Source organism: Anopheles funestus, chromosome 2RL (assembly GCF_943734845.2).
Source record: "Anopheles funestus chromosome 2RL, idAnoFuneDA-416_04, whole genome shotgun sequence".
In the NCBI taxonomy this organism is placed as follows: domain Eukaryota; kingdom Metazoa; phylum Arthropoda; class Insecta; order Diptera; family Culicidae; genus Anopheles; species Anopheles funestus.
The window spans coordinates 71,287,955-71,310,500 of NC_064598.1; the positions used below are offsets into that span (position 1 = coordinate 71,287,955).

Sequence of the window (22,546 nt, forward strand, 5' to 3'; positions counted from 1 at the left end):
CACGGTCAGAGCCTCCGGCAAGCAGGTACTTTGTCTTCGTCACATTGATCCTCAATCCAATTCTGTCGGCCTCGCGTTTCAGTCGGGTGTACGCGTCGCACACCGCCGCAGATGTCCGTCCGATCATGTCGATGTCATCCGCGAAGCCGAGAAATTGGAGAGAACGGGTGAAAATCGTGCCCCGGATGTCGACACCTTCCAGAGCGTTGTTAAACAGCAAACAGGAGAGTCCGTCCCCTTGCCTCAGACCCCGGTGAGATTCGAACCGTCAGGGTGTAGAACGTGTTAATTTCAACCAGCAATGGATCCGAAGACTAACGCCTCTCAGGTAATTTTGAAACACAAATTAAGTATGATTACTGCTATAAACAGTAGACAGTTTTTTGTGATTTTATTTTTCAGCAAATTATCAATACATCATTTTAAATGTAAATATGACATAGCAACATGTATGAAGAAGTTATAATATATTAATCAAATGGATATAAATATGAATCAAGACATTTAAATAATGGCTTTGCTAATTAATAGTTTTCTGTACTTGCCAAATGTCAAGGAAATAGAAAATGGATAAATTAATGGAATCGCAGCAAAAAGTTAAATGTGTTTAACCAAAACAGTTCATTGATTCTATTCTGAACTATATAGCAACCGATTATTGCTATTTCTAAATTGTTTTTAGATATTATTTGCCGCCTAGCATGTATGATGTCATACTAGGTAAACTACACAACTTCAGGTTCATTTACCTGTGGCAAGTTAAAACTAACATAAGTAATGCGATGTTCAGAGTTACACTCGACTGCCAACAGATCTGCTTGCTGTAAAAGTATGATATTTTTGAATAGCTTGGAAACGCCTAATCGCGAGTTTATCCCCAATAACTGCCTTAAGCGTTGCATTGCCATCGGTTTACCGAGTGCTCCCTGCACTGTGAGCAATATATCGACGAGCTGGAAATAGGCACAGCATTAGAATAATGTTTTCAACGATGGGAAAAAGAGGCTCAAACATGCCGTAACTACTGCTAAACATACCATTGCATCTAATGGTAACATCTCCTCTACTGGTTCGCCTTGTTCCGAAATCGTTTCGAGCTCCTTTGCCTGGTTGTACAGCACTGAGCTAATGTCTGTAACGGGACCATGTTCATCTTGGTCGATCTTTGTTAGAAGAAAAAAAAAACATATTAAACCGAGTATACAGCACGAGCGCCTACACCTGCTATGATGTATTTCATAAAACTGTTACCATTTTCTTGTTACGTTTGCCAGGCTTACGTTTTTTGGGTAATCGTGAGTCCGCTTCGTCTACCGGATGGACAACATTAACTTTCGACGATTGCTGTAATACCGTAACAGGTTCTAACGGCAAAACCCTTTCTGCCGCTGTTTTTGGATCGCTGGTAGACTAAAAAGAAAGAAAAAAAACATGCGGAAAATGAGTTTCTTTCAATGTAATATATGAGAGCGTGAGTTACCGTTGGTTCCGCCAATGGTTTCAAATTGAAACGTTCCGATACTTCCGATAACTTTCCATCAAGGGAGCCCAATGCTTCTAGTTCGTATGGTTCCATGCTTGTAACCATATCTGTTGCCATTAGCGTATTGCGCTGAATTGAAGGGACATTTGGCTCTTTATCGACCTTTTGACTGATCGTTACCAAATTTGATGTTTCGGTTACACTCATTGTAGTAGGCCGGTGCGAAAATTCGTTCGGTGTCTGTTGGAAGCCTGAATCAACTTTTTTTTCCTGCGCTGCATCCCGCATTACAGATACATCGAGCGACTGTAACTGTTTGCACCTTTCGGACAATTGGTTCTGGACGTCCTGTATCATTTTGTTCCAGATCGCATAACAAGGAAAGCTAAAGATATCGAAATTTCGTCTTTGCCTTGGGGTTGATACGATTACTCCGAACGGTTCTAGACGCTCCGTAAACGTGGCCTCTCGCCTTACAGGTCTTGATCGCGGTGCAGGCATTTCTGACAGCTCTGAAGATGAGCTACTTTCTACTGCTAGTGGCCTGGTTGCCATCCCTGAATTAGCCGGTCTAGAGCATTCTGCCGATGGATCCATTTGAGCTGTCATTGGAACCGTCTGTGGTGTTATTGGAACCGTTTCGGCTGTCGTTGGAACTATTTGACCTAACGTTCCAACAGTTTCAACCGGAGCAGTGCCAACGGCTACATCGTCGGATTGTCCGATTACTATTTCCTGTACTGGAAGTGGAACAAATTCCTCTAGAGCTGGTAGTGGATTTTGTGCCTCTGGAACAGTACCCGTTTCCAGCGGTGTACTGGACCCCAACGTGGGAGCAAACATGGGCATATTAATGCCTTTGAAATCCAGCTCCTGAAAGTTATCCACAAGCGGTGGAGCCGCAGGAATGCTGCGCAGTTGCGAAAGTAACATATCGCGCGTCATTGTTTGTCTCATTGACATCGGTGGCAACTCTTCGCCGGTGCACAGTTGCAAAAAGTCCCGTGCTCCATCCACATCGTTGCTGCCAAAGTTCTCATCTTCCGGCAGAACTGCTAATGGCATTACGATCGGTATGGGTGTAATTTCTTCGCGCAACAGATACGGATCATTCTGTGGTTCATTTGCTTCGTTTGACCTGGTCGGTTGCATCAAACCTTCAGTCGCAATAAGTTGCACCGAAGGTTGAGCATCTCCACTGGGAGGTTGATTACCATGAGCAGATGTTTGATTATCATCCGTAATGGGTCGATGACTATCGACGACAGAAGATCCCGGAACAGTACGTGGTTGTGCGGGATCATTTCCAGTTTTTCGGTACAGTTTGGAAATACCCCGCTTGTAACTTTCTGAAAGTAGATACGAGCAAGTATCAAGGGGTTACTATAGATGTAAGAGCTCCCTACACCCGAACACACACTTAAAACTAATACACACTTTCTTTTTGTTCATAAAATTCTTTCGTCTGTTGCTTTTCTCCTTCGCAAATCCTATCCAGCGCAGCCGGGTTAGCTTCGGTTTTGAGTAAATCGTTCAGTCCGCAATTCCTGTAAGCAATTGTAAACGATATACTTGTCGTGATATTTGTTGGAAGGATAATTTTTAGGCAGCTTTACTTCACGATTTGATACTCTTCATCCGTTAGAAGATCTGGTGTCTTTATTTTTTCAGCAGTTGGAAAATATCGTTTTACTATTATTTTTGAAAGCTTTTCCATGTTGTTACTGTTCATCGTCACTATGTTTTCCAAAATGGCCACGGGCGAAATGATGTGCAAATGTTTTCGAACATACTCCGTTTTTCTTGACGTTCGAAACTGGCAGCACTGCTATTGTTGTCCAAAATGCACAGTGGTCTATCGCAACTAATACCGTGACCGATTTTGTTTTTATATACATTTTTGAAATAAATTTCACAAATTTCGCAGAACTATTATAAATATGTGCAGACTACACCCAGCAGGATATTATATACCTATTTATGAAAGAAACATAGGAGAAAATACATGTAAATTATGAGATTGAATCCACATGAAATCAAAAAATAGTTTTTCCATATCCCATTAATTAATTTTTTTTAGTTTTATTTTGAATTAAAAAACTTTTATTGTAAAACACCGTTTCACTTTTATTATAAAACCATTCACATTCAAAAATATGTTAAAACACTTCATTTTATTCCCGGCCCTGAACTCAGTGCGACGTCGACTTGAAGCATGTGCGATATTGACCAACCCCTTGACAGAGATTCACAACAATAAACAACACGGCGTGTTATCCTGCAGCGACCAGGTGATATTGGGCTTTAATTTCCTATTTCCTCCTAATCGTTTCCTTCATTATGCCGAAATTAGCTGAGGTAACAACATTATTACAACTATTGATATAATTAGATCTATTCAAAGTTATATTTATCCCTCAAAAAGCTTACTGGCGACGAGAATACAAGCGAAAGTTCGCGCACATTTGTTTTCGAAGACGAAGGGCACACGTTGGGAAATGCCCTTAAAAGCATCATCTGCAAGTAGTAAGTAGATCTTGTCGATGATTGTGAAAAACAGCAAACATACTTATATTTATTGCATTTGCAGTCCCGATGTCAACTTTTGCGGCTACACGGTTCCTCATCCGGCAGAAAACAAAATGCACTTCCGTATTCAGGCCGCCAAGAGCGTCCGAGCAATTGATATCCTCCGACGAGGACTGGAAGATTTGGAACGCGTTTGTGATCATACGATAGAAACGTTCGAAGCAGCAATAGCATTACACCAGGAGAGAGCTTAACAAAAGTTTAAATAATATTTTACTACCGTGCACTCGCTAACGTATAGGATGTATTACCGGCCCTTAATCAGTTGAGCCATAGCAAAGGCATACATTTTTGTAAATGAAAAAAAGTTAATATAAAAAATACATATTTTACATTAAAATATAATGGCAGAGTTATGAAGTCGGATGCGTGAATTATTTCGGATCAAATAGCGCCCGTTAAAACGAATGTTTGTATATTATACCACGAAGTGTTTATTTATGAGAAAATCGAACCAAGTGTAGATGGGGGATCGTGTGTATTTAATGTTTATATAAGAACACTATCGTTCAGTTAGCTCCACTAGAGGGGCAACGCTACAAGAATTGCAGAGCTGCTGCATTCATTCCGTCTTTGCGACGGTATATTGTGGCATGAGAATCTATATAAGTAACGCCAAACACAGTCTCGTATTAGCAAACGAATGACTGCAAACGGCGTATTACTACCATCACAACGAACACCGTAAATCCGTAGTTGATGGGTGAGTTCATTTTGGTTTTTGTAATTCGCAAAAACACCGTACAGTAATTCAACTAAACAGCAACAAACTGCATGATCAGTTCAAAATTCCACACAAAATTTGTATACGCAGTTTACGTACGCTTTATATCAAGTTGTGCTTTACAGAAGAAGAAAAAAAAAACAAATTGAAAACATTTTTCGATCAGTGAAAGAAAAAAAAATCCATATAGAGAAAGCGCGCGATGGATTAAAAATATTGCTTATCTCTAAGTTAAATGTGTAGTTATAAATACCATTTCGCGCGATTTCTATCCATTTCGGTCACAACCATTTACCGTCAAGAACGCAATGGCGCAACCCAAATATGGAGCAAAAGGGCAGGAAAAGTCCATGCAATGCTAGACAGGGATATTACTTTCTGCACATTGTCATTTAAGCACCATACCAACCAATCGGCTCCATTACGATTGAACAGACTTACACGCTGGAAGAGAATTGCTTCATGTGGTGCATGGTGGTTGTCTATCGATGGTGTATCTCTGGATGATGCGACGAAATTGTGACCAGGTATGGTTTACCATCAAAGAACACGAAAGCGAGAGTACAATCGAACGTGTTAGGGTGCAGACCATTGAATCTGAATGTGTTTAAGACACCTAAACCATAACGACTTTTTGGTTTTTTCACGCCGCAAGTTTGTAACAGGGCGGAATTGAATGGTTATGAAAGTTGCTGTGGGACACACAGAGTAGTAGCGTTGATGTTGTAGACGAACTGTTGGAACTGTTGGAATAGCAATATTGCTTATTAATGTCTGTCATTCTTCTGATGCGTTGTTGTTGCTGCACTGTTTGTTGCTCATCGTTACTTTTCGTCGTTCCATCGTCGTCGTCGTCGGTGGTATTGGGTCCGATCAGTGAGTCGAAGACATATTTGCTTCGTATGTGTCCACCACATTATCAAAGAATGTCCCGGGAAGGGTTTTAAAACGAAGGAACTAGCATCATACCTTGACAAGTATCTGGGATTTTGGCCTGTCTAGGATAATGTAACGTGTGATTTGAACTAACCCGTAGCTAAACAGCAACCAGGTGAACAAAACTGCAACTGTTGCTTTTGCCAGCAACGTTACAGAAATCCTGCATTCATTCGAACTGCTTATGTTTATCTGAATTATCATAGACATAGCATCCTAAAAGGTGATAGAAACACCTGTTCGAATATAAACCATGTAATACTCTGAGTATTTGTCTTTATGCGGACAATATTTGCAAATCGCTATGATAAAAATGTAGTTAATAGGGAGGGAAAAATGTCAAGAGGAGGTGATGAAACACCATCGCAAGCAATCGTCAAAGATTACCGGAGAGCAAAAATCCCAGCAGGTTACAATTGTGTACTCTGCGCCTTCGTGCCCTTTTCAAACCATACACTGTCAAAATTTAATACTTCCTTTTTCCTCCACTGTTGCGGCCACCGCCACCGCCACCACCATTTCCTCCGAAACTGCCGCGACGAAAATTGCCACCGCCGCCGCCACCACCACCACCACCACCGCCGCTCGAACGTCGACCACCACCATTTCGATGCAACTTTGCAGAATATTTACCCGACGGTGGGGTATACATTTTCTGCGAACCTGGGGCTGGTTTTCCATGCTTTGGCCCTTTGGTATCGGATGCCGCTTTACCATTGCCATCGAACGTGATCGTTGCGTGACGTTTATTTCCGGCTTTGGTAGCATCTTCCTGCTTCTGCTCTAGTCGTTGTTGTTGTTGTTGCTGCTGTTGGTGGAACAGTAACAATAAAATACCCTAAATTAATACCTTTTGTGCATTTTTACTGTTGTTCCAAATGGTTCTTACCGCTTTCTTCCCTTTTGGTACAACCCAGGACAACTGTACGACTGATTTGAAGCTTGGTGGCGAATGAAATAGATCACGAATCAAAGTACTGATGTTAGAAGTGGTTTTTAATGCAGTCACTTTGATTTGGTTCTCTTCAGATTTCATCTCTTCTGCACTTTTACCCTTGACAGCCTCCTGAAGCTTCTTGATGTACCTGAAAACGAGCCGGAAAGTAGTGGTTTGAATTTCTTACACTAGGAAGAGATAATTCTGATTCCTTCAAGCAATCCTTCTCTTCAATATAAATACAACTTCTTTGAAAAATACATTTCACAGTGGTCATAAGAGTGCAGAATACAAAAAACTCACCCTTGTGTACCTCGCGCCAAATACTGTAAACGAGACCGGAAATCTTTCAGCTTTGCTGGATTATCAGGAAACGTGAGAAAATCCGCTGCTTGTTTACCCAGGGTGTGCAACGCATAAAGCAGACATTCGGCATGCGAAAAATGGAACGAAGGCGTCTCGTTCAAATCGGCATCGAGCGGCGGCAATGGCATGTACTCCTAAATGTGCATTAAAAAAAGATTATTATTTTTCTCTCCACCTCAACGTTCAGTAATATGTTTCCGTTAAATTACCAGCAACACCTCGTAAATAGCTTCAACTTTCTCGGAGGCTTTCTCCAATGTACCGCAGAACGCGGTCATTTCTGCAAACACTTTCAACAAACGCTGCTGCGTCTGCTGCTGATCATCGGCAGGACCGATCAAACACCATATGCTTGGTCGCAAAAACTTCTCACACATGAACTTCACAAACAGAGTCGATTCCACCTGTGACTGTGGGAAACAATCAGCAAAAAATAGATCGTTAGTTGTTTCAATATTTACCAATAGTCTTCCTCATCCTTAGACTTACCGAAAAGTATGGCATGGCCTCAGTCGAACACTGAATAAAACGTTCCACAGTTTCGTCGTCAGCTGCAAGCGCACCGGGATCGCTTTCCAGATCTGCTTGTTCGGCAGCGAGCGTCACCAGCTCCACGTGTCCGGGAAGAGTTTTGCTGAGCTTCGTCTGATTCAGGATGGACATGCATAGGTGAAACTCGTCCGAGCTTACGTCCTAATTGAGAAGGAGTACAATTGAACCGTTACAGTTAAGCTACATGTACTGTAAAGCAATCCAATGCTGTGCATTTACCAGTGTAATCTTTTTAACCTCAGCAATAATAAAGTCTTCCACCAGTTTCGTCAAAATTTGAGGCTCCAGTTTCATGATTTTGTTGTTAATAAATTGAAAGCTGCGAAAACGGGTCGTCTCCTCGCCGCCTACGATTTGACTGAAAATTCCAGTCAGCGTACCAACCGCATCGTACTGAAAAATGAAGTTTTGCGTCGATTTATAAAAATGCATCAAAGTAAGCATTTAGGGTTGGTAAAATACCTTTGCCAGTGTAAGCAACGACTGATGAACCTGCAGTAACTCAGCAGAATCTTCGGTGATGAGCAATTGTGCCAAAATGTCACCGATTCTAGGCGTATGCTCCGTTGTATCACGGCACAACTGCGGCAAATCCTTAATAGCCTGTCGTCTTATCTGGAAACATGATGAACAGTTTATAATTAGCAAAACCCATCCATTGACATGATGGACCTCTACGACATTTTGTATCCCTACCTGTGTATCCTCATCCTCACACAGATCCAGCTGACTTTCAATGGCGAGATCCGCCAAGCTGGGAAAATGCTTGAAAAATTTCCCAATGAACTGGGACGCAAGACGCTTTTCCTTCGCTGAACCCTTCACAGCATCCAAAATTTCCTTATATTCGGCTTCGTGCTGAGTGGAGAGGAACAACGAAAAGTGTAAACATCGTTTTCCGGCAGCATTATAGAAAAAAATGCAACAAACCTCGCCGATTTTTTCCTTAGCGTCACTCAAGATTTCGTAGTTCTTGTACAGCTTTTCTATTCGATCGCCGGTGTTGTCCATGGTAAGATATTCTTATTGTCTGCGGAAGAGTGAAACAATCGGTCCAATTTTACTGAAGTAATCAGTAACAATCTAGAAAAAGTTATTCACAAAATCACAGAACAGCCGAAAAATGCGAAAGTATGTGCGTGTGTGTAGGTTTAAAGTCGACATTGACAGATGGTTAAAATTCTGTTCAATTCCCACCGTTCATTACGGTCAGTCCATCGGACATTTTGATCATAATTCGAAAGGATAGGCTTTTTGACCAGTGGATTGCGTTTGCTACCCACTGTACTGTTGATAGAAACGGAAGTAAAAAAAATATACAGGGTGTATTTTTTCGAACATAAATCTGAAAGGGCCGAACGATTTTCGAACATAACATTTCATTCTTTCAAACGAATTTCATTGCAGGTTTCAAATTTCGGATACATAGAAGCTTCGTATTTTAATGTTTCTGTCGATTAAAAGTAATTTTACATAAATCTGCTCATAGCAAGTTTAAGAGGTAAATATTAGCTATATACATTAATGTACAAATTATTAAGCTTAAAATAATAGTCTTTTCGACGTGTAATGCTCAATCAAGCTGAGAATTTGTGTATTTATTTAATGCTCGCTATACTCGCAATAGTGTATCAAACAATGTTAATGCTTTCCAAAACGTTGTCGTCTATAGATTGATCAGCTGATGGCATGTTGGTAAGTCATTTCACATATTTCTGAGCTGTTTTCATCCGTTATTTGATAGCCATTCCTGCGTAAGAGGGATACAGTCCCTCTAGGACTTAGTACCGGTTTGGTCGCGTGAAAATCGTCATCACCACCAACATTCAATCAGATCCCCTCGATATAATGACCCCACAGTTGATAATTTTCGTGAATAAACTTAACATTAAAATTTTGACTGTTTTAGCATTAAAAGCACATTGTCAACCTTTAGTTTACAAGTCAGTATTGAAGAAAATATCACAATCTATGAACAGTTGCACCTAACTTTCCATTTCGCACGTGCATTTGAATGAGAAACTAACAATTGTTGATGTAGTTGTGTGAAAGTTTGTCTCTATAGTCAAACTTTCCTCCATATGATTTCCTTTTTCGAGAGTGATAGCAATTTTTCTTCACGCGTCTTATCGTTGCCCCTACTACGCTTCTTCAGTTTTCACTCGAAACGCAACTAAAAGGAACAATATATATTTTGCCGCGCTTTCGGAGATCCATAAAAAGTGGACGAAAATTTTATGCTTTTATTTTTATTCCTATATTAATTTACTATCCCTCTAGAGCGAGCAGGCGGAGGAAAAAACAGACCAGCCTGGTATAGATGGAACGGCCACACGTCTAATGAGTTGGGGTATGATGCTTAGTACTGGTGAAGGGTAGTGTGAGGGATGCTTCGATATTATCGCGCTATTAGCACCGGTTTTCGACCATTTGCCGAGCTCATCAAAACAATAATCATTAGAATAATGTCGATGGTTATTGCGCGTATTTGTTGATTAATTTGATTTTTACCCATATTTCAACGATCACTTTCCTCGTGACTGTGCCATGAAAGAACGTGGAAGCACTACTGCAGGAATTTTCCCATTTTGCATCGATTGGCGTGCGTTGATACGAAATAGAAAGAAAGAAAATTACAATTTTTTGCTTGAAGAGTGTGAAGAAAAACACTTTACTAGGGCTTTAGAAGCTTCTTCGTCACATTTTGTTGTTGTTTTGTTTGCAGACAAAATACACAAAGAACTTGTGTGGCGATAATTCACCACTCGACGTGAACCGCCGACATGTGAGCAAGAGCTGTAAAACTAACTAAAGAAAGCATTAAGAATGTCGCACTGACGACAGGTGATTATAAAACCATCAAAATCAAAACACCACTTCAATTGCAGCGCAAAGTGTTGCACGACCGTACTACAGAACAGTTCTGCTAGAACAGTGGTATTATCCACTTCAATTTACGGTGATCGTACACTAAACACGCTCGCGACTAAGCCCGCCGGAATATGATTGTCGATCTAAGGCTGGTTAGCAAAAATGTACGATCGTTCTACCAGGACACACCACCTGTTGGTGCGTTACACTGAACAAATGTGCATTGAATAACGGCCACGATGCACACGAAATCAAATAATTGAAGTCTGCCACAGTCTGCCACAAACTGAAAGCGTGCTTGTCCACCGTCGTGCGCCGTTCTGGATACGTCACAAGTTCTTGTTGCTTTCTACGCAAATAAAACATAGAGCCCTTGGCACACAAACGATAAGTAAACAAAGGGTAAGTATAAGTCCGCCCTTGCATGTGATAGATATGGCACACCGTGTTTTGTAAGAAAATACTCAAATAGATAAACAATATAAATAGGAGCAATACATATAAATGTAGACAAAATAAAGTTCTATCATTTTTCAATCTTATTAGGGAGCTTCTGCCACCTACTTTTTCAATATTTAATTATAAAATTCCTATCTATCACGTTCAATCTCAAAATTTCATATATATCTAGCACATGATAAGTTGTGCCCTAAACTTATCCAGAGTTTTATATGTTTTAGTCCTGTATGGACATTTTAATATAAAAAAATATTACAATTAAGAATGTTGCATTTTTTTAAGGATTTCCTTAGTTGATTTATCTCACAATCTCTTACTGCTAACTGTTAGCTAATTAAATTGTAGAATTGCTCCTTTTGATTCGTCATTACGATTACATTCCAACGATTCACAAAAAGTAAGAAAACAAAAAAAAAATCCCTATACGATCAAGTTGTTCATGGTGGCTTTGCAAAGCCATTTGATGTCTCGATGCTTATAATGAAGAAAAGTAAAAAAAGGTGCCCATTTTTAATCGAGAAAATGGAACCGACCGACCGGTTCCTTCATCATCATCGCACATACACCAGGCCAAACTCAATTTGATCATAAAAGCGTTTAAACGAGCGAAGATCGAAGAAGTAACTTCTCGGATCTTGTTCGAACGTTGTGCAGGGAATTTCTCGTTAATTGGACCGGCCATCGGAAGAAGCATGTCCGCATCAAGGTGTCCGATCGTGAAAGCGTTTGGAAGAACTTTAGGGAAGAAAAAGAACACAACTACGATCCAGAACGTTGTCCGGCGACTGGGAAGGTGCTTTGGGAAAGTTAATTTTTTCTAACCTGTGGCAGCTTCCGTCAGCAGGTTACTACAGCTGGCTCAATTATCGACGCACACCGTTCCACGTATATCCCAACGGGATAGACCATAAATTCCACGAAATATGCTTTTCTATCACCCATTTGGTTGGGAGCCTTCTGTGGTGTTTCATTAAATGAACCATGTCAAAGATGATTATATCATCTTTTAAGTCCTTAAGTGAAAAAGTAAAGGCAATTTAGAGGAATTTCATTAAATCAATTTTGCTACGGATTTAAGCAATTGAGTAGTTTAGATTTAAATGTTTTTATAACAAAACCAGAACGAGCATATTTAACTGTTTGTTAAACGTTTCTTCCAGATATTGTTGCCTGTAAATCGTGGACCAATTGGAGGTGGAGTAGAAAGATCATCATTTTGGTAAACGTCATCGTCCATTTATCCTGTACATTCATGGCCGATTTCGCTTCACATTGGAAGAAGTTGTAAATTACAAAAAGTTTTATACTTTTTTACCCTCTTTCCAGTCGTTCTTTCCTCGAGACGGGTCTGTTAAAAAACATCGCTTTACGGCGAACGACTGAGCAGATTGTTTTGGTCAGTTCCATTTTGAACGGAATTGGTAGATCGGTCGGATAAACCATCATCTGTCCATCGCATCTCGTTCTATTCGAAGCATAAAAGCTGCCATCAACATTTTAATGAAACGAGAACCACAGGATGGTAGCCATGAAGCTTTGTTTTTCGGAGCGCTAGAAACTAAAGCCAACGGCACTTATCAGCTATCAGGCTGGACTGGAAAATGAACCGATCCCGGGAACAGGGAGATCGATCAGTGCACAACGGGTGTGTCATAAAATGGAAGTCTTCAACAAGGCATCGTGACAGAAGCACACGGAGGAGAGACATTCGAACAACACGCGTAAAAAAAAAGCTGCCCCGAAAGACACCAAACAGTTTCTTGTTCCCTTTTTTTAATGTCTTCATTTGCTGGAAATAGGGACGAAAGAGGCCGCTCGGAAAGCCAATCGCCGAACGCGTTGAACGTTCGCCGCCATACCATATCTTGAGAGTGGTTTGTTGTTTTGTCTTTCTTTAATTCTGCCGTACGATCAGATCCGTTTGATCTGGTAACAGTGGCATAACCTGATCCAAAACGTCTACCCTCAGCAACGAATATGTTGCCTAAGAAGGGCTTTGTTTGTTCAGATGCGGATTTCCAAAATCCGTACACCATGCGGGATCTGCGAGCTGATGGTTCGCGCTTCAGCTGGAAGTGTCTTAATTAACTGGATTCCCGTTTTGGGGTTTCATTCGTTGAAAATACCGCTGCATGACCAGACCGAATCGGACGAATAGGCCGCTGATTGGCTTAATGATAGTACGGCTGAAAAGAAAACGACGAACGATCACAAAACCGTAAGAGCGATGATGATGATGATGATGTACGAACTTATACAAATTAAAAAGAAACTTATTTAGCAGATAGGAATTACGATAAATATAATTTCACATACCAGTTACATACCACTGACTGTAATACGTATTTTTTCTTAAGGATCCCGACTGTGGTTATTACGACAAACTCAATCAGGGCAAACCATTAGCTTGGAACCATGGAAACACCACACTTTCTAGACACTGTATCAAATAACATTTTACGCCGCTCTTTTATGCACATCGTGTATAATTTTCTCAATATTTATGAAACGGAAACACACGAAATCGGAAAACTTGGTACGGTTCGATACGACCAAAACTAAATTACCTTGTAAACAGTTTTCATAAACCGAATGAAGATTGAAAACAAGAGCGCACGCACGCACACACATCACAAATCGCGATGTCAGCAACCATACAACTCAACTGTCAATTCTAGTGCAGTTTTCCATGGGAATCGTGTTTTGGTGCATGCGTGCATGTTTTATTTTGCGCTAAAGTCCTCAATATCTTTATAAAACCATTGAATTATATCAAAACGAACTGATTATTGATCACTGTACGTCGTACATTGTAAGTAAAATCTTTCTCTGTGCAATATACGCGCAATCTGTCTAAACGTTATGTTGTATCATTTTTCATTGCATTCTCTCGTACAGAAAAGAGTATACATTTCGCGGGAAAACCAACAAAGAGATGGCTACCGACAATGAAGATGCCGAATCGATTACTGCCCAGCTATTCTTATCGTATCTATAAGAAGCGGGCATGTGGACCGCTGCGGAGTGGTTTTGTACGAAAAGTCCCTATACTGGTTATGAAGCACGAAAGCTAAAGAATGGTGAATTGCCACACAATCCTTTCCTTAGACCTCTGCAGACCATAGTTAAGGAACACTGTACCATGCAGCATCAAATGGTCAAGCTTCTAAACATGTACGGGAAAATTATTCCTTTCGAATCTTCGGGCTCAAAAATCGTTGAAATGAACATGATAGAGTTTTTAAATGAAGGAAACGCCGCACTGTTCACAGAACACTGTACCGGCAAATTCGAACAAATGTGAAACTGTTATCAACCTGGAACTGGATAATTTTTCCACACAAACAATGGATAACATAATTCCGTCATTTGATCGGCCGAAAACATCACAATTTATATTCTGCCAGAGGTAGAGATGGGTCCACTTCCCACTTATCCTCGCTGTTCCCCGCGAAGACCGGAAGACATAGGACCGCAGGAAAAATATGTTCTATCCGTCGGTATTCGTTAAACGCGCTGCTTCTGCAACTCATACCACAGATCATTTGATGACAAAAATGCCCAAACTAGGGTAAATGTGACCATAGGACGTAACGGCACACGGATGGCGAAAATGCACATCGATACTAAATATTGGAAGTCGGAGTTTCACCATCTATTGGATCTCGTAAGTAACAAAATGTTAAACCTTAACTAACGAACAAGAATTGTAATCGCTCGTATTGGAGGGATTGTAGTATTTGTATATTGTTGATGTTTAAACTATGAGAATGTTATTTTGCCTTCTCATACATTAATTAAGCATAATTAATGGAACAACTAGCAGCATTTATATCAGCACCTATATCTCTGAACAGTGTTTGCAAACAAATCTGGACTTCAATTTATTATTGCGTAGTAATTACAGCGTTTATATAAAGATTGTGAAACAAGTAAATTTACAACATTTACTTTATGAAACAAGTAAATTTACAACACTTTCAAATGCCTAAACATGGCACTTAAAAGTCCTGTAAAACAATCGATTTTTGAACAATAAATAACACTTCCCTTGTGTTATAAAGCTGAAAATTGCACCTTTGTTCGGACATTATAATGCCCCAACCGCAATAACGGGGAATCTGTGTGCGATTTTCGTCTTGTTCAACACGCAATGAACTATCAATCAAAGTAGCCTAAAAGTATTTAAAATTTCCGCCCCAAACTTGATGGTTATTTCCCGATGTAAACTGTACACTACACAAATGATTATATGACTATATCATGCTCATAAAAGAATCTATCACACCTGCTATTGCCCAATTGACGAACCGTTTAGTCTATCACTGCTCGAATGACGGGATGTAGGGATGGTTTTTTTTCTTCTCCTCGATATTCACAACAATTCCCCCTTTCAAACCCTAGGAACATTACAACACATTTGTCACCAGCACAACGCAACGGACGCAACGTTTAAAACACTATTATCATCTTAAACAACGGAGTCCAAGAAACGATGGAGATGTTGTAGCATTACGCCACATCAACAACAACAAAAACAACATGCCCCACCGCTCCATCTGGCTACCCGTTCCAAGATACCGATAGATTCGTTCTCCGGAAGTAATTTGAGTAGTATAGTAGCTCAATTTATGCCAGCATTTATGGACTGTCTGGTTGCAAAGGTGTTAGGGTGTATAAATAATAAAACTCGCACTCAAAACCCCGCGTCGTCTGCCTCGGGCAGAAGTGTTATTATTTTGTAAAGCAGCAGCGGCAGCAGTGGTAGCAAAATTAAAATTATAAAACGAGCATAAATTCACTAAAGTAATTCAACTTAAAACACATGTTCGACAGGGGCAGCAGTGCACTAAATTACGCATTGAACGAAAATTATGAACACTCACTCTAGTGCGATCGATATTGCAACTTTAGGGGATATGTTTTCCAACCCAAAAAATGGATTAACCGGATATGGGGAAAATAAGATGGGGTACGAGTGGGGCAGACTGTTGGATTGTTTATAATATGCACGGTAGTATGGCTAGGATATAGCTGCCATTAGAGGCACCTATCCACTTTACCATAGCCTAGGCCACAATTTTTTACGTGGTCAGGGTAGAAAAAGCGAGAGAGGGAAAAAAATCGTTCGCTCCCTGAAGAGCTTATGAACTAATTGTTATATGATTATTTTTTTATATTCTTGTATATTCCATTTCACTTTTCAACGCAGGAAGATTGTAGTTATGATCGTAACAGACGGTTATGAATGGATTGATTTCTGTATATCTAAGGGTTTTTGATGAGTTTATGGTAAAATTTGTGTTAAAACAAAGTCGTTAGGAAAGCCATAGCGATAGAAACTTAATCCAGTACGATGTACATATACGTTAAAAACTGTTTCAGTTTACAGTTTAAAACTGATAAAACAACTTCTGGATAAATACGACAATTTCGTATTATTAACTATATAAAAAATGTTTATAATCCCTATTTTAACTTGCCCTCGCAGTAGCTATCAATTAAGCTTATCTGATTTTCTGTTATATTTTTTTAAACTGAGAATGATGAAGTATTGCAAATTTATTGAATTGACATTGTCGCGTTGTTTTTAAATTGATAATTATTAAATAAATGATTGAATTTATTTTTTCATTTTATTCCTTAATTATATGCATAACATAACAGTTTATTTTCTTGGTAATTTCGAAAAATTGAAGTCATTGATAGTGCTAAAAATAGAAGCTGTTACATATTTATTTAAAGAAAACAGAGATAAATTAAATGATTAAAAACGGACTTTGTACATTCTCCAAACAAACATTATCCAGCAAGAAAAAAAGACTATGAAACTAACATGTTTTATAATACTGCAAAACAACTATCGAGTGCAAAACGGGTGGGAAAACATTACAGTACCATAACAGCAAAGGTTTGCCGAAAAACTATATCCATGCACGGCCAAAAAAAGCTGTCGGATTGGAAAACAAAATTTAGAAAACCCGTAAAAAAAGCCCAAAACAGTAAAATTCCGCTTTTATGACAGGGGGCAATTTCGGTCGACCGGTCAAACTCGGGCTCATCGGTTGTTTACCGGCAGCCCGACTACCCGTGACCAGCAGATCGTCCGAAACGGTCAAAATCATGCGTCGTGTTCCCGTCGTCCGTGCCAAGATGTGGTGCATCCAAAGGTTTTGGCCCCTTCGTTTCATCCTTCATCCTTGCTCTCATCCATGTACGAAAAACGTGCGCATCACCTCATCTTTTGATGGATGCGATACAAACAAAAAATGTGCCGACTTCAATCATAAAACGGCAAAAAAATGCAAAATTGAAAATTGCTCGGAAGTTTATGTTTTCATTCGGTGACCTTTTTTTCCACACGAAAGATCCTCCTTTCTAGTTCTGCTGCAGTATTTTAGACAACTTAGCTACACAACCACCATGTTTCTACTTAACTACACACAACCATGGTTTCACAATTTTTCTTTTAATTCAACCAAATGACCTTTACCACGCGCGTTCGTCGGATGTACTTTGAGAGCTTTTTCTGATCTGAAGAAACAGGCAGCACGGAAGAGCGGAATACTTGAAAGGATTTACCAACGTTTGCCCATGTCCGTGGGTTTGTCTGGCAATGACTGCCGGCACTGCCAAGTGTAGTGCTTCCGATGTCCTTTACGATATCCGCTGTTCAACAGAGGTTGTTTCTGACCGACTAATTCCAAAGAAATATCAAACGTATCTCAACATATTTTATAGTGCATGGAGCGTTTTGTGCTTGTGTGAAAATTTGTTCACTTTAATGCTATAAATCTTACTGACAGTTTTAGAATGTTCAATCACGTGTTAGCGAATTGTCTGCCATTTGCCGAAGACAACAAATGTCACGTTTAAGTGTTTCGAAGTGAAAACTTACTGTCTTAATTAGTGATTTATAATAATCTATGCCAGGATATCGATCACGAATCTAATGTTATATATTTGGAATTGTTCTTTGTTTCTTAAAGCTTTTGTTTGAAATTGTTTCATAAAATTTTTTTGATAACCTCTGATTTAGTCATATGTACTCCATATTTAGTTGGCAATGAAAAATTAAGAACAAAATTAAAGAGATTAAACCGATTTGAACGATAAGGAGGTCAAAGTTTTATATAATAACGTAATAATATAAAAATAATGTTTTATTATAGCCACATTCGCTAAGCACGCGCCAATCTTTTGAACTGCGCAAAACCTTTCTCAGTTTCGAGTTCTACTATTTTTTTTATTCAATTCGATCCCCTAATGTTTTGGTTTTTATGTCTTTTTAAATCAAAAAAATCAGTAAAAAAATTTTTTTGGGCAAACTCAAATTTGAGATTTGATAAAATAGTTTATCGATCACACTTTCATGATTTGTAATATTGCAATGAATGAAAAACAGATGTCGTATGTCGTAAATTATAATAAAACATCACATAATATTAATAATTCTTAACAAAGTCTAATATTCGATAGGTTAATTATAGTTTATTATAGCGTCAATGTAACCCATTTTAAGTATTGCACTTTGAAATGTTTTCTTAATTTTTTTAGATTTTTACAGTTTTTCCTCTTCTTTTTGCATTGCCCTGATTAGTTTAAGCACTCGTCCAACTTTGTTACCCTGCACGAAAGCCTTTGGTAAACCAATTAAAAACAGAAGAAAAAATCACACGGTTTTCAGCCAAAGTTACTTGTCTGGTGGACGAGGTCAAACCAATGATGGCAAGAAGTAAGTTGGCGTGGGGAGAGTTGTGGATCAGTCCGCAAGGTAAAGAAAGATATCGCAATTTAAAGTGAATAAAAAATGTTGGGGAAAAAACGTACACCAAAAGCACTCACGATGGCGCTGGCAAGGGGTAATCGTCTTTAACTTGTGCCGCCTTGATGCGGCGCACATGTAATCAATTGCGAGGGCAATAAAAGTCCTCAAGTCGGCCATTTTTTTTGTTGTTGTTGCGCTTCCCGCCACTCTCTCCGGTTGCCTCTTCATCCATCCGCAAGAAAGTGCTTTAGATGGTGTAGCCCCCGTACTGCAGGGTTTGGACTCAAGCTGGTTGGCTCCAGTGTACCAACCGAACTCCCTACCTCCCCCTCCTCTTCTCCACCCACAAAAAGTCCAAGGCGTTCATACCCGTAAAGTAGTGTTTCGAAGCGGCGCCTACTTGCTGAAATGTGTGGCAATTGTTGGTAAAGGTTTTCGAGTTTTTCCACGCATGGCATTCAAGTAGGCTGTGATTGAGCCTTTCACAAAAAGCACTCCCCAATCAAGGCACGATAAGTTGTTTTTCCTTCGCAGTTTTAACAGAGGATTTACTGCAATTATATAAATGCAGACTTTTTGCAACACGTTGACCACCGGCCAAGGATAATTATCAGAAAAAAAAGGAAAGTCGCTAATGAAAATATGATACATTTACGTTATTTGTAATTAGCACATAAATTGGAAATGTTAAGGCAATCATTTTCGAAAAGAAAGACAATTTATACAAGAATGTTTGTGACAAGAATGTAAAAATTGCAGTTAACGAAATAGGACATAAACAACATAATTTTCATCCGTTAAAAGCTATAAACATACATACATTCGTTAATGATCACTTTCGATTTGTTTGCGCTTGAGCAGCACAACAACAGCTGCATTCTCGTTTATAGTTTAAAAAGCCTCGCTTCGGATTTATTTGTTCTGTGACAAGGCAAGTGGCTACCTCATCAAATGATGCTTTGTTTTAGCACGCATGTTTATTACATCATCATAAACAAAACATGAAGAAAATAAACCCAACCCTCGGGTTCGAAACTTTGCGTTTGATCATAAAACATTATTTATGGTATTTAACATTGAGTATGAAACATTGAGCTGCAGGATATATTTCGGGCTGTCAATCCCTTAAGGGACATCAAAAATCTATTTCGACAGGTTTTAATGTTTGCTACCGGGTATGGTATTGTTTTTAATTTTATTAAAAACTATATCATTTAGGGGCGACCCGGTGGTGCATGTGAAAAACGGCGCCCGTCCACACGGCAGGGACCGGGTTCAAATCCCATCCGGACCGTCTCCCCGTAGCATGGACTGACTATCCTGCTACGTGGTAAAATAAGTCTTGATACGGCCAGGCCGTTCTAACCGAGCAAAAAAAACTAGGTATTTCATTTATTAACTTAATTAATACTAATCGGTTCTTCGTTTTGTGGTAGGATTATATTATATTATGAATAGTGTATTATTATGCTATTAGTACGTGAAGATATATTTTATTTAAATTTTACTAATGTGTGCTATATATTTTTTATTTTGATAAATAATGTAATAGCAAGTATACAAATAGCACTGTATATATTTCAATTTTGTTATTAAATGTTTTAAGATTCTTTTTCATCCATTCGATAAATATTTATCGCATAAAACCATCAGCATAAAACCCAAAAAAGAACTAGGAACAATGAAGTGATTCTATGAAAATTATTTACAATAATTGTCTACTCATAAAAGAAAAAATGCTGGCGACAACTGCAATTTCCAAATTTACTATATTTTACAATGGAATGTTTTTTTTATTACAAAAGCTTTTTGTTCCCTAATATCTACAGTTTATCCCTCCTTATCGGATACAGTGTTTCGGATCCTTTATAGTATGAGCAATAAACTGTTATTGTCAACAAAATTTAGATGAAAATGTGTATAAAACAAAATTGATAAACAAAATTGAAAAACAAAAATCATTCACAAAATCTCTTCCTTCTCGTGTTGTCAACGATGTAACTTGCAATCAATTGCACCAGCTATGTACACTGCAAGTAATTGCAGCAATGGTTCAATTTAGGAGCTTGAGGTCGTAAATGAAGATGTCCTTTTTTCAAGAAACCTGTGTTGTGTCGTAGTTTTGTTGAAAGCGAATTGCCACAAAACCATCCAAAATCCTTACACGAAGGACAACGGTACGTTTAATGATGTATTCCTGGCCTTTACCGATGATGCACCGATCATCACGAGTGATTGTCCTATGAATTTACAGCCAATACGATCATTGTTCACAACCATTCTACTGGCGAAGGTAACACGGGTCAGTTGATTTCATCCGAAGCTGATCATTTACTCCCTAAAGCTGATGAATTTGTCTTCCAGTAGCGCTCAGCATGACAGTTCCCACAATTGTACAGAAAACGCCACAAACGAAGGACTTTTTTTGTTCGTCGGTTTTCTTCTGCCTAAAGCGTACATACCCTTTGCGTATACCATATTTCATGCGTAAAAATATGTCTTTATTGCTTCGGGCGGCTCCCAAGGATAACTTTCACCGGCTGGCCCCGTCGTTTCGCCTTCAAACAGGGCGAGGTGTGTAACTGGTTACACCTTCTTCCGAAATGCTCGGAACGACAATTTTACACGCAACAATGCCTGACAGTAGCGCACGGGCAAAAGTGTTCTTGGCTGGACATCACAAATCATGGCCCCATTTGCCGTTGGAGGGGGGCTTTTAGTTATTCATCTGTGCCGCGGTGTGCCATTTAGAGGGAGTATTTACGATCGTTTTATAAGGTTGGGATAGTCAATGTGAATTATAATGTTTAGCAACAAAAAAAATACACACACAAAAGCAGGAAATACAATACAGCTAAAACACACAACCATCAGGAGATTTAGTTTTTTGTTTTTGTTTTTTAGAAAGCATTTCTGCTCTGAGAAAAAAAATCATTATTAAATCATGCGCACAGTAATGAATCATATTTCATCGGTGCCATATATTGCCATGCAAGCTTTCGAGGTTTATTGAGTATCTTGAAGAAAAAAGGACATATTCTATTCCAAAAATTATTCGTTTCAATTAACTCCAATCATTATTCGATGCTTTTTTAACAATTCTTTGACCCTTTTACACCCTTGATGTGTAATATATTTCCTCAACAGAAAAAAGCTTCCGGATTACGGAGTGTTCCAGTTCCGTTGTGCTAATCGTCAAACACCTCCAACAGTTTCCTACCGACATTTAATGGCATTTCAAAGGTTCGCAGAATTTGCCCCTTCATGCAGGGTTTCAGTCACTTTTTTTCGTTCGTCTCTGTCCCGCTCTGCCACGCAAAACCAATTGACGCACAAGAAATACGATCGTACGCTACGGGCGCTACCCCATCGTTTACGCTACCTCATCTTGGTTAATTAAGTTAATTAAATTAAAAATTTCAGAAAATAAAAATTACGCTCATAATTTATAATGGGGGCACCAGGGAAGGTGTATCATAAATCGAACCGAGCTGTGAAGGAAAAACGCAACCACGAACGGCGGATGAATTATGATTGGACTTCGTTCGGTGGACCAATTGGGGAAAAAAAAAGAAAAACAACCCACTCCCCTATGAGGTGCCATGAAGAAGTCGTGGAAAAAATCTCCACTACTGCGGACTGAACCATGAAACACCCCCTTGCCCCAGGTTTTCACCATTTTGCGTGTTTACGTGGACAGCACCGAAACGAATTTCCACAGCGAAGAGATAATCCTCCCCGTCCGTACTAATGCAATCGATGAGAGCATAATGGAAGGCAGAGAAGGAAGTGGTGCTGACCGGTGGTAGAGGTGAATGGTGAATGGAACCATCGCTTGGCACTTGAAACACGGCCTATCCA

General features: G+C 39.4%; 3 protein-coding genes across 5 annotated transcripts; 1 reads left to right on the forward strand and 2 right to left on the reverse strand.

Moving 5' to 3' along the window:
* Nucleotides 1–563: 563 nt before the first annotated feature.
* On the reverse strand, nt 564–3,476 carry LOC125766066 (uncharacterized). Of its 2 annotated transcripts, XM_049431652.1 has the most exons (6): nt 3,100–3,476; nt 2,921–3,030; nt 1,481–2,832; nt 1,252–1,410; nt 1,038–1,163; nt 564–953 (listed from the first exon to the last, which is right to left on the reverse strand). In XM_049431652.1, exons 1-6 carry the CDS (start codon nt 3,213–3,215, stop codon nt 726–728), a joined length of 2,091 nt encoding a protein of 696 aa, XP_049287609.1. In that variant the 5' UTR covers nt 3,216–3,476; the 3' UTR covers nt 564–725. The 2 variants fall into 2 exon arrangements, with proteins under 2 accessions (XP_049287609.1, XP_049287610.1); XM_049431653.1 differs by lacking the exon at nt 564–953 and having other exon boundaries at nt 1,281–1,410; nt 3,100–3,475.
* A 209-nt stretch (nt 3,477–3,685) lies between these two features.
* Nucleotides 3,686–4,480, forward strand: LOC125766069 (probable DNA-directed RNA polymerases I and III subunit RPAC2). Its single transcript, XM_049431656.1, has 3 exons — nt 3,686–3,841; nt 3,909–4,009; nt 4,074–4,480. The coding sequence occupies exons 1-3, from the start codon at nt 3,824–3,826 to the stop codon at nt 4,264–4,266; spliced, it is 312 nt and encodes a 103-aa protein (XP_049287613.1). The 5' UTR covers nt 3,686–3,823; the 3' UTR covers nt 4,267–4,480.
* A 2-nt stretch (nt 4,481–4,482) lies between these two features.
* Nucleotides 4,483–8,802, reverse strand: LOC125766067 (apoptosis inhibitor 5 homolog). 2 transcript variants are annotated; one of them, XM_049431654.1, is made up of 9 exons: nt 8,518–8,802; nt 8,284–8,445; nt 8,050–8,202; nt 7,807–7,980; nt 7,525–7,728; nt 7,245–7,445; nt 6,973–7,169; nt 6,622–6,817; nt 4,483–6,540 (listed from the first exon to the last, which is right to left on the reverse strand). In XM_049431654.1, the coding sequence occupies exons 1-9, from the start codon at nt 8,596–8,598 to the stop codon at nt 6,199–6,201; spliced, it is 1,710 nt and encodes a 569-aa protein (XP_049287611.1). In that variant the 5' UTR covers nt 8,599–8,802; the 3' UTR covers nt 4,483–6,198. The 2 variants fall into 2 exon arrangements, with proteins under 2 accessions (XP_049287611.1, XP_049287612.1); XM_049431655.1 differs by having other exon boundaries at nt 4,483–6,537; nt 8,518–8,790.
* Nucleotides 8,803–22,546: the final 13,744 nt, after the last annotated feature.